The 11962-nt window shown below is 43.5% G+C and overlaps 1 protein-coding gene across 1 annotated transcript in view; it reads right to left on the bottom strand.

Annotated features, from left to right (window-relative positions):
- Nucleotides 1–1886: 1886 nt before the first annotated feature.
- Nucleotides 1887–11962, bottom strand: part of EPCIP (exosomal polycystin 1 interacting protein) — a 98645-nt gene continuing 88569 nt past the window's right edge. Inside the window, exon 4 of the mRNA XM_061454419.1 lies at nucleotides 1887–4645. Coding sequence (XP_061310403.1) covers nucleotides 4054–4645 — 592 coding nt within the window. The 3' untranslated portion in view covers nucleotides 1887–4053. The remainder of the gene's footprint in view (nucleotides 4646–11962) is intronic.

The raw sequence follows: 11962 nt of genomic DNA, 5'->3' as shown, positions 1-11962 counted from the left end.
CCCGGGCAAGGGAACGCCGAGCCTCGGCCTCCTCGTCCCCGCCTGTGTGGGCACGTTGTCCGCAACCAGCCTGTGGATGGCGGCGGCCATCCGGAGAAATCGTACAGCACCTATCCCTCGCCGTATCCTCGGCGGGCGGGGTGCTCGCCTCAGCCGGGTCTCGGCCCTCGGCTCTTGCACGGGTTGTGCGGGACAGCCCCTGCTCTTCCTGAGGAGATCGTGGCTTCTGGCCGGGACGGGCGAAACAATGTGGGCTCGTCACCAGTTCTGAATAGTAGAGTCTTTCATGTGTTGGGCTGTTTGAGTTCGGTTCGCCTGTGCTGGGGACAGCATCAGAAGTCGGTCGAACCGGTCTCAGTGGCCACTGTTGGCTAGAAGAAAAGATACGAGCTTGGTGGACGATGCCAGAAAATCGGTGGTATTTTAAAGGCACCCTCCCCAAGTACAAGTGCTGGGACCTGGAGGGACTCTTCAGCCTTCCCACCATACCAGGAGGCGCAGACTATGCTGCAGCATCCCCCCAATCCCCGCCAGCCGGCTGGAGGTCTGCCTAGGAGAAGATGCCGGGGGCTGGCTGGTGTCCTGCATCCTCTCACTGTGGCTGCACAGCGAAATCTCCCATAGGAATAAACATCACAGAATGGTTTGGGTTGGAGGGACCTTAAAGCTCATCCAGTTCCAACCCCGTGCCACGGGCAGGGACACCTTCCACCATACCAGGCTGCTCCAAGCCCCATCCAGCCTGGCCTTGTACACTGCCAGGGATGGGGCAGCCACAGCTTCTGTGGGCAACCTGTGACAGTGCCTCACCACCCTCATAGGGGGGAGTTTCTTCTTAATATCTAATCACATCACTTGTGCTGTTCTCAATCTGTTCTGACTCCCCAAAGTCACACCAGAATTACTGGTAGGAAGGAAAACTAAATTTACAACTGCTATCTCCATTTTTTTTTGTCTGATACAACCCCCCTCCCCCTCAGTTTCCATTGATTGGCATATCCAGTAATTGTTAAAGGCTGAGAAATACGTACAGGTTGAACTTCCATACATGGAGAATGAAACCTTTGTGTATATAAATATTAACTGCTATAAATATATAATCAAATGCTCTACAGTGTTAAGTGTGAGTATCTTACACTGGGATTTAAAACAGATTCACAAAATCACGTAATTGTTTCTGCAGAGTGATGCTTAATGTACCACTGTATGTAGTTCACAGGCAGGTAAAAGAAACCTGTGCCAACAGAGCTAGTAACATTCACAACAATTGTGGAACAGGTTGCCCAGAGAAGATGCGGCAGCCTGGCAGCGTTCAAGGTCAGGTTATACGGAGCTTGGGGCAACCTGGTCTAGTGGAAGGTGTCCCTGACCATGGCAGGGGGTTTGGAACAAGATGATCTTTAAGCGTCGTTCCACCCCAAACCATTCTACAATTCTGTGAGTCTAAGATACATTTTATACGAACAGGGGAGTTGAAAAGATCACTGCAGCATTGGTGCTGTGGTTTTCTGCTGCACATGTAATTGAGAGGAGGATTTTTTCCTGATTGCAGCAAAATCTCTGCAGTGCTTAATTGGACGCAGGAGTAAAAGGTCTTCTGCGTCAGTTTTACTCACAACACTACAGTGGCAAAGCTAAAAAACTGTAGTTTGCAGTGTTTAAAAGCCCATGGAATTATTAATCATAAGGTTTCTTCCCAACATTCTCGTTTACTAGTGCAGGTGTGAATTTTGCACAGTAGCAGCAGCCAGACTGCTGTCAGAGCAGTGTGAAAGTACTGTGCTATTCGGCACATTGTTTACTAGAGGGCAGCAGAGCCTCAGTGAATTCGCTGAAGCTCATTTAGGTTTGATGAGAGCATTGACAATATTCAGAAATCAGTAAACTTGTGTGTGCCAGCTCTGGTTTTTATTTACAATAGTATTCTGTGCACGATTAGTGACTAGCCAGTTTGTGAAGGCAAGGTTAGTGTTCTTGGAGGCACTTGGAGCATGGGATGCCTGGGGGAGACATTAAGAATGGTTTGCCTGTGTCTGTATTACATTCCAGGCATGTAACGTGCCCAGAACACCACCACCCCACTGTCACCAATCTCTGTCAGCCCAGCTCCTGCTCCTGTCATGACACAGTTGTGAGAGGTATCACCAGAAATATCTATGATGTGGGAAGAAGGCTTGCAATTTGTTGCCCAGGTGCTGACAAAGGAAATAAGGGCTTTACAACAGCTGATTTTATAGTTGTCTGGTTGAGTTAAACCGAGTTCAATCCTCAGCCTTCAAACACTCATGTGCTTAAATCTGTTAATTTGCAGTTGCAAATAAACTCCATTAATTCAGTAGTTACCACATGGTTGAGTTGAGTGGGAGAACTCACAGTCATGGAAGGTGTGCATGTATTTAAGTATTCTGGAAGATTAAGTTTTGCTTCCTGGCAAAACTGCTGTGACATTGATTGCAGTTACAAAAGAAGTCCCTCTTTAAAGTTGTTGAAGCAACCTCATTGGTTCCTCAAAATCTTGATAGCCATTCCCTTCAGTACACATATTTTATCCCAGTTTCATGTAATTCTTTGCTGGCAATGACAGACTGTTAGGACTTAGTATTCCAAGGCCTGTATTGTACTATACGGATGGTTCCTGGTCTTATTTGTACCTCACAGAATGCAAATGCTGCAGAAATGGGCAAGGAGCAGACTGTGTGCTACATCAATAGTCCCAGCATATGTTTCCCTCAATGCATCTAAAAATTGTTTGCTACATGTCTGCCAGAAGCCTTGCCTCCCTTATCAGACAAGTTATTGGATGGGATTTTTCTGCTTTCTTGTAGAGGAGAACATTGACAGAGCTTGCCATTATCAAAGAAGGTGAAGTCAAGCTCCTGGCATTTGGGGAAATTGCAGGTGTCAGCACACTTCATGTGCAAGGGACAGGCATTTCCCTGGGAACACCTTTATGAGCATGGCGTCTCACCTGTCAGGTGGCCTCCTGCCCAGTGCTTTGCCATGCTTTCTTTGCCATGGCTTGGCAAAGAACATGGCTTCCTGGTCATCCTCTAAACATGCCTTTACTGGGTGCTGAGGTTGGAGGGTGTCTGCATAGCCTGTCCCTGCTTTCACAAGAGGCTGTGTCACACAGCCCCAGTAGAGGCTTCCCAGCTCTGACCACGTACCAGAGGGTAAGGACACCTCTGCACTCCTAGTTTGAGTAACCTGTAACCACCTCACACACATTGAACCTGCCAGCAGTGGGCTGTATCGACAGGGGCATGGCCAGTAGGTGGAAGGAAGGGATTATTTTCCTTGTCCCAGCACTTACTAGACTCCATACAGAGTACTGCAGGCAGTTCTGCCCCTCCTAGTGCAAGAAAGATATGGATCAACCGAAGCAGTCCAGTGGAGAGGCATCAAGATGGTCAGTCCGTGGCTGGTGCATGTGACATTGAGAACAGTGTGAGGGATCTGGGCTTGCTCAGTCTGAAGAAGAGGAGGCTGGGGTCCATCCATGGAAAAAAGTTTCCCCAAGAGGACAGGCAGGCAGTGGAGCAGGTTGCCCAATGAGGTTGTGCAGGCTCCATCCTTGGGTTTTGGGACCTGACTGCAGAACCCCCTGAGAAGCCTGATCCCAGAGGTGGCTCTCCTTGGGGCAGGCAGTTGCGCTGGAGACCTCCTGAGCTGCCAGCTAACCGCAGTGACTCTCTGGGAGGCTCAGGTTCCTTTACAACTGGAGATAACATGGTTATGTCTTTTTCTGTCTGAGGTGCAACCTTAGAACAAAACTTGTCTGTAGATATCAATTCTCAGCGTACAATATATAGAAAGAATTTGTATCAATGCTTTCTAAAACAGTCATTTCACATTTTCTTTGTTCTTTAAGAAGGCATTTACTAAATCAGTCTGAGTCTGTCTGTCTTAAAACACCTCCTTGTAGAGTGCTATCACAGTCAGAACTGTTCATCGCCTAACAGCTCCTCCTGGCCAAACGAGACAGACTTAAAGAAGTCTTGTCAGTCTCTTAGCAGTCTAACATGCCTCTGACTACTGAATATGTCAAATAACTCAGTAAATGAATGTTACAACATAGCTCTTGTTATCTGAGGTTGAGGAAACATCAGAGTACAGCAGGCTGGGAAAGTGCTCCATGATACTAGAGACGTTTTCCACACTGTATGACTTCAGCAAAGAATATCCATTGAAAAGAGAGGTATCCAGAAAAGAAATATGTGCAAGCATTTGCCTGTCCTTGTTGTGCATTGCGAGTGAGTTTTCTTTTTCATTGTTGCTGCTGCTGTAGATGGTTACACTCTGCTCTGGAAACAGTCCCTTGACCTTTTTTACCCGCAGCTTTCGAAGTCCCCAAATGGCCAAGTATTCTGTTGGGAGAGGAGTGGTGCCACAGAAGGACAGCTTCAAATCCCGCACCCTTGTGAAGTTGAGAAGCATCTCCAGCACAGAGGTGTCTGTGAACCAAATGGTGAGGTGGCTCTTGTAGGTAGTTTTTTCCATGGTAGAAGGCAGCACTGTTTTGCAATTGCACATCAAGTTTGCCAGGCAGTAGTCGCAGTCATGGATATCCACCGAGCAGCTGCAGTTGCGAATTGTGTTTTCCTTGGTGAAAATTAGCGTATGGTTCTTCTGACTTCTCACAAAACTGCCTGTGATGCGTATGCCAAGGAAGCCAGCCAAAAGGAGAGCCAGCCAAAAGGAGAGAGCAGAGAAGGCTATTGGCTTCATTAGTACTGGTGCCAGGTTGCCAAGTGTCTTCTCTTACTCAGTGATTTATACCACTTGGCTTTACCTACTGAAGAAAAACAATGTCTTTATTATACTGAAGACCACTCCACGGTTAATATCACTTTGCTTTTCACACTCACTCACTATCTCATCTGTTCAGAACCATATTGCAGTTTTGCAGGTTGCCCTGCATTAGAGGGGAAGCATAGATACACTGATTCAGAAAAATTAATTGTGACTCATGTTTGGGATTCTTCCTTCACTCTTCTTTTGCTCTAAATAGTTTCATATGCTTATAGGGCAGCTTGGACACCCTCTTCTCTATCCAGGCACCTCCTAAGCCTGCCCCATGTGAATGTAAGAGCAGGACTCCTCTTCCTCATTTCTCCTTTCTGCTTTCTCTTTGTCTGCTTCCCAACAGCAGATAGAGGTGGCAAATGATCCTGTTCTCCACTTCACCAAATGAGGCAGTCTGAGGGGGACTAAAGACAAGTGTTTTTTGTTTTACACCTGAATTGCTAAGTAAGGGCTGTGCTAACCTTCCCTTTAAACTGAGTGTGGGATATGCTAGGCAAAGGGAAAGAAAGAAAGAAAGGGTGGTTAAACTATATAAAGTGTAACATGTTGGAAAGTTTGTCTGATTTGACTGTAACTGTTTTGAAGCACCAAGAGACGTTAGTGTCGAATTCCTACCAAAGTTGGCAAGTCCTAGTGAAGGTAGCAGTAAGGGCATGCAGTAAGCAGAATTTGGTCCTTAGCATGTGAAAAAATTGATCCATGTCCAGAATGCATATCTCCTCACCTCAGAAAACATGGCAATACACCTGCAGTTTTGGAGAAACATACCAGACAAACAGGACAATAATAGCATTTAGAATAAAAACAGAAATTGGTTTTGTCTGTTATTCAATCTCCCGTCATTACACAATGGAATCTTCTGCTATAAACTTCATGGTCATTTAAGAGACACTTAAAGGAGAGTGTCTTTAGGAGCACACTGAAGTTCTCTTGGTCATTAGCACTATTGTATGCATGGTAGTTTACCAGGTATGTGATTTAGATCTTAATGTTTTAAGCTCAGTTCCTGATGAAAATTCAAGTGAGAGTGTCTTTTGACTAATACTAAATTTAAAAAACCCCACAAAACTGCATCATGACAGAATAGTTTGTATCCTACTTTCCACATTTCTTACTTAGATAGGGTATAGTCCTCTAGTCTACCTTTTTTCTTTGAAGTCTCCTGTGAGTGTATCTGTATAAACTGTGATGGTTTGTAAATGACCAGAGCCTTGCCATCCTTGGAATAAGGAAGAAAAGGGAAAGTTACATGCACATGCGAGAAAAATCTGCACATAAGCAATGGTAGACTCTGGGCCAGACATTGCCACTGAATCCTTTCCAGGAATGCGATCTTTAGCTTGTGATAGGCAGTTACAGCAAAACATCATCTCACTGCTTAACAGCTTCAAAAAGTAACCAAGTTATCAAGAGGTAATAGGAAAATGATGGGAGAAAAAAAGATGGTGCTGTTGAACTACTGCATAAATCACTTGTTTGCTGACACTTGCCTGTTGTTTGCAGTTCAGATCCCACCATTTCAGAAAAGATACCACAGGACTGGAGTTCAGAGAAGAGCAACAAGAGTGATGAGACATTGAAGGGCATGCCTATAAGTAAGGTGGGACTACATAAGTTAGAGCTTTAAGTGGGACAAGAGGTGGTTGAGGCAGGATGTAGTGGTGTTCTATTAAAGCACAAATAACACGGAGATGATGCGGAAAGATCAGTTTTTCACTGCTTTTCCCAAGAACAAGAGCAAGACATCTCAAATAAAACCAGTAGGGTCACACCTGACTTGCAGATCCTTAGCAAAAGATGTTGGGGGTGCAGAAGGTTTTCACCAACTCGAGGCAGGACTGGTTAAGCTCAGTGAGAAGTCCACTGTGATTATCATGTACATAGGCACTACACCTACATACAGATGACCCTGTGCTCAAAATAGTTGGAGGCAAAGAAAGCTAGAGCAGTACGTATCACTTGTTCTTGTCCTATTGAAAATCTCTCCTGCACATGGAGGTGGCTGCTCAACAGATGGCTATTTGGTCTGGCAGATTATGATTGTTCTTATGCAAGACCCATGTAATGTAAATGTAAACAAACTGACTCAAACATGATTTAATTCTGTATGTACTCCCTGAATTTGGTATGTTTTTTTCTTAAATGAAGGATACAGACATTTTAATGCTTAAATATTTAATCCATGTAGTGGAACATACCAGAAATACCAGTCCAACTCTTAGCTAATGTTTAACTTCAAAGATCAGACACATCCAAGCTGTAGCTCTTCTGGTATCATTAATTCTAGATTAATTTGGCCTCCAGTATCTAAGCATCTAATCATGCATCACCATGAAAATCCTACTACTAAACCTCCACACCATGCTTATTTTCTCAGTCATTAACCGTGGCTAACAGTTTTGATAAATCAGAAACTCGTAATATCACCACTCTTACACAACTCAGTGATATTATTTGGGTTTATCTGGTGTGGAGGTAATATTTGCAAGAAGAATTCCTAGATAATGTTAACAATATGAGTCTGAACTAAAGGAAAGAAATTTTAATTGAAGACCCAACACTTCCGCATTTCAAACTCGCACATGCATCAAAAGGGGTGATACTGCTTTTTCCACATAACGTGAAGAATTAATAGTCATAAAAACATTAGAATAAAATATTTTGATGCTTCCTCATTAGTTTTGACTCCTGATTCCTTTGCTTTCTTTCAGTGCCTGAAGAGTAGAGAACCTTTAGTTCTCCATTATCTTGCAGCCAGCCAAATAAAATTCCTTTTCAAGTTTAGCTGATAGCATTAGGGTTCCATCTGTAAAATCCAAACAAAACTCTAAATACTGGCATTCCAGGAAATGTTATCTCCAGAAATACTTGCTATCCTCTTCTGCTCCCTGCAATGCAGAAACATTCCTATAAACTCAGTTCTTAGTATTTCGTTTCTGGGTGGCTTTGGTGAGTGATATGCAAGCAATGAAATATATGTTGCAGGTTGTTTCTCCGTGAAGTGTCAAAGTCACCTGCAATGCACCTTTACTTAAGTTGCTAATTATCTACAGAAAAACGTTCATTATGTGTCTCTTAATCAAATTACTTTGCTGTCTGCACTGGTTAAGTCTTGGAAAAAGGTTGGCTTTAATTTTGGAGGTGGAGGGAGCTGCCTGCAAGGAAGAAATGAGCTAAAGCATAGATAAAACTTAACTGCGCTAGCTTGATGGTTCCAAGTTGTATCTTTTTGAATGATACCAGAAATTGTTGAACTTGTTCATTAACCAGTTGCAGTAAACTGACTTGTAAGTACATTTTGATTAAAACACAGAATGTCTCTGTAGCCTAAATGTGGTATGCACTGTAGGAGTCTTGTGCTATTGCTGAAAGCTTTGTTTAAACTTTCGAGTAAAAGAATCTGCCAGGCTGCAAGATGACTGCCAGCAGAAGTAATACCAGCTTGGGTTAATTAGAATTAGAAGTGGGAAAAAAACAAGAGGCAAGTAAAACTAGTATTGCCCCAGAGGTCTTTTCTTATGCCAGCTTTTTCTTATGCCTGGGTAAGCAGTCACTCAGCTTCACTGAGCAGTGGTAAAGTACCACCACTACATGGGAAGTACTGATAGTTGACGCAGTTTTCCTCCAAACAACTGACACTGTTTCCTCAGTGACTAGATTCCAGTTAGAGCATTAAAACACCTCAGAACAGTTTTCCTTGTAGATTCCTTTAGAAAAGTCTTTGTTGACATTGAGGGGAAGCTCTTGAATCACCCCAAATTGGAGGACTTTTTGTTATAACCAGCTCTGTTTAGATGAATAGTTGGAGAACAGGGAATAATGGTCAGCTCTAAGCACGAAAGCTTACCAGCTCTCTAACACCTAAGTAAGTCTGTAGTAAAGCATTTCTAGGAGTACCTGGACGCGGTACCTAAACCCCAGAGGACAGACTCAGCAGATGCAGGTGGGTGAGGAAGAAACAGCAGCAGCAGCCTTGATGGTGGAATAGGGAGGTAGCTGTGGGCAAAGGAGGCAGCTATGGGGGGGGGGAAAGATGGTGATAAGGGGCTGGGTGGAGGAGAGACAAGTGCAGGCCAGAGATGGGATGGAAGAATGGAGGAGGAGGAAGGAGTAGGAAGCCTTTCTTAACAAGTCAGGAAGCTCTTTAATAGGGCAGAACATACAGAAAAAGTGAACTGAGGTTCTGTGGCACTTTTTTTGATGACTTTACAAGCATGTCTTGACAGAAAGTAAAAGAGAGGAACAGCATTTCTCTAGGAGAGCCACCCATTCTGCTTCTGCTTTGGCTTGTGATTTGTGTGTTTTATATCTAGTCCAATATTTGTTGTTCAGTAATGAGTTGTTCCTTCCCTGCAAAACTGGAGAGAAGCTGGATCACAGCAGCTGCCTTGGGAGTCCTTCCAGTCTGCAATGTTGGCTTGGGGAGGGGTAAGGCAGCCACTGCTTTGGAGCTGGGATCTCTGCAATAGGGAGGGGAGAAGAGAAGCTGCATTCCCTGCCTAGCAGCAAACAGTAATCCCAATGATTTTGGGTAAATTTTGCTTGCTTCCAGTAGGAATAGCCTGCTTCTGAAACAGTTTTGAGTGATCTAAATCTGGCAAACTATTTGTTCATTTCTTTCCTGAATGGGGGACTTTTCATGTGGAAATCACACTAGACATAGGAACCAGCAGAAAATTTTTCCAGTTTGATTGCTTCAGCCATGCATGTTTTTAGACGTGTATCCTCTTTCCAACACTGAAACCCCTGTTTTATTATATTTTATACCCAAAGTTTTCTAGCACATGATTCCAGCCATGCTCCTTTTTTCTTCACAAGTTTCAATAGCTAAAGGAGATTTTCAAAGATTATTCAGTAATAGTGCCATTTCAGGTTTCTGAATTTGCTTTGATCATTCCACTAATTTTTTTTTTTTTTTTCCTAATTACAGATCTGTGTATTAAGAAAATTGCAAAAAAGCAATAAAAAGCCTTTGGCTGTTGTGTGAGAATGCTACTGTCTCAAGGAAAGTTAATCCTATTCAATGGAAGTCCAAAGCCTATATAATTAATTTCTTCACAGGGTGCTTTCTTCCATTCTTTATTCAGAAAAAAACCTAATTAAAACCCGTCATTGATCACTTGTGTTAACATGTGCCTATGTGAAAGTGCTGTATTAAGCAAAGAGGAGCTTAAATCCATATAATCTTGTGCAGCTTGAGTAATGTACACAGAATGAATACCAAAACCACCCAATTTAGATCAAAATAGCATGAAAGGCTGGGCAACGGCAAAAGCATTTAGAACTATGAAGACTGCCTCTTTCTTTTCCTCTTTCTATGCAGGTATGGGAGGGATGTGTAAAAAAAAGTAGATTGCATTTCAGAGTGAAGGTGTCAGCAAGGACATAGGTACAGTTACTCACCTGCCACTCTGGAACCTCAAAAAGAAGGCAGGGGGAGGAGTGCAGACAAGCTCCTGTTACTCTAAGGAGCAAAGCATGCTCCAGGCATACCTTCATCTGTGTACTCTTTTGGTGATGTTTAATGTTGGTCTAACCTGTAAAATGTCTGTTGAAGAAGGGGCTTTTGAAGACTGCACAGGGCTACTGGTGAGTATCTGTGCTGTGTTCTCATTGTAACTAACTGGAGGTTTTAAAGGGTACTTTCTTCAGCATTTGAAAGAGTAAACTGAAATAACGTCTCTGGTATGCAAACAGGTATGCACATGAGAAAGGGTGAGGATAGCTTTTAACATCTACTGAACTAAACAGGTGTTAAATACAAGATTACAGGAAAATGTAAAGAAAGAGTTATGTAAAATGCAGTCAGTTCCTTCACAGCCTGAGTCTTCCCTGCAGAAGCGCTGACCAGAAAGCCCTGGGGAGGCTCAGGCCTTGAGGGAAACAAAATGCTGGATTTGACCTTTTTCCTCTGTGGGAGTTTTAGGAGTTAAGTGGGCTGATGGCAGAGAGAGAAGTATTTTGTTTTCAATCTCTGTTTAAACAATTACCATATTTATTTAGTTACTCCACAAATACAGGAAAATAACTTGGTGATAAAAACTGATGTTCTACAGACTTCCAGGCTGCAGCGTGATCCCTTCTTGTTGTCAATAACTTGAAAATTGTATTTTCATTTGCTTGTGGAGCAAAAGCCTGGCCTGCTGTCATTAGGCTGAGCAGCCAGTGCTGTAGTCATGATGCTGTCAAGTGTAGCAGAACAAATTCTTTCACAGAAGTGATAAAAATGCAAGACAAAATAGGCAGTTCTGTTGTGTTGAGCTTTAAAAACACACCGAACCTCGAAAATGTTCCCGTGTGGATATTTTGGTATTGAGGTGAGCACAGCCTCAGGGACAGAGAGTTCATCTAAAAACTTCTCTGCAGAATGGTAAAGCCTGTCTGTCCCATGCAAAGCTTCTGTCCATACCAGAGGCAAATGTTACAGTGGGGAAGGTTGTAACTGCAGGGAGGCAGATTAATAGGAGAAAATGCAAGGAAAAGGGCAAAGTCCTGTTCTCCCAAAGAACCGGGAGTGGTTAAACCTCCCTTCTAATGCTGGATGAAGCACGGCCTTGGCAGGTCACAGCCTGATTATTCCAAATCTTGAGAGAGGAGAAAGGATGCATGTGTACAGCCTTCATTTTCACACCCTGCTTCATGTGTGCAGTCTGCACTTTTCCTAATAAAGAGCAGGGGACCAGGATGAGTGTCAGGATTTGCTTTGCTGGAACAGGCCTGGAGCTATTCCAGCGTGGAGATGTGCACAGTACATGCTGTCCGGGAAGGCTGACCCACACTGCTCTGGGTATTCACCTTCAAATTGCACCAGGACAAGCATTTACGTAAGTGACAAGTGAAAAGAAAGCAGTATAAAGCTTTACCAGTTTGAGAGGAGAGCACTCTTGTGCTCAGCTTTACAAAGCAGCAGCAGATCAAACATGCCTTACCCACTCAAGCACTATAGACAGCATTTGTCATTACATCTGTGTACCTGGGTTGAAACCAGTGGTATAAATCTGATCTAATGAAATGAAATATCAGAATTTTATTTGTAGCAGTGCCATTATGGCACCGTGCCTCCATCCTGCCTGCTAGCACAACCTATGACTACAAGACCCAGGTTTCTATTCAGTGGTTATGAAGTGCTTTAAGAGTCTCAGAGGGAAGGCACTAT

This window comes from Pezoporus flaviventris, unplaced genomic scaffold, assembly GCF_033815535.1.
Source record: "Pezoporus flaviventris isolate CSIRO_AGI_PZ_B2104156 unplaced genomic scaffold, CSIRO_AGI_Pfla_v1 ptg000015l, whole genome shotgun sequence".
In the NCBI taxonomy this organism is placed as follows: domain Eukaryota; kingdom Metazoa; phylum Chordata; class Aves; order Psittaciformes; family Psittacidae; genus Pezoporus; species Pezoporus flaviventris.
The sequence above is the reverse complement of the archived record's forward strand: the minus strand, read 5'-3'. Positions and strand labels throughout refer to the sequence as shown.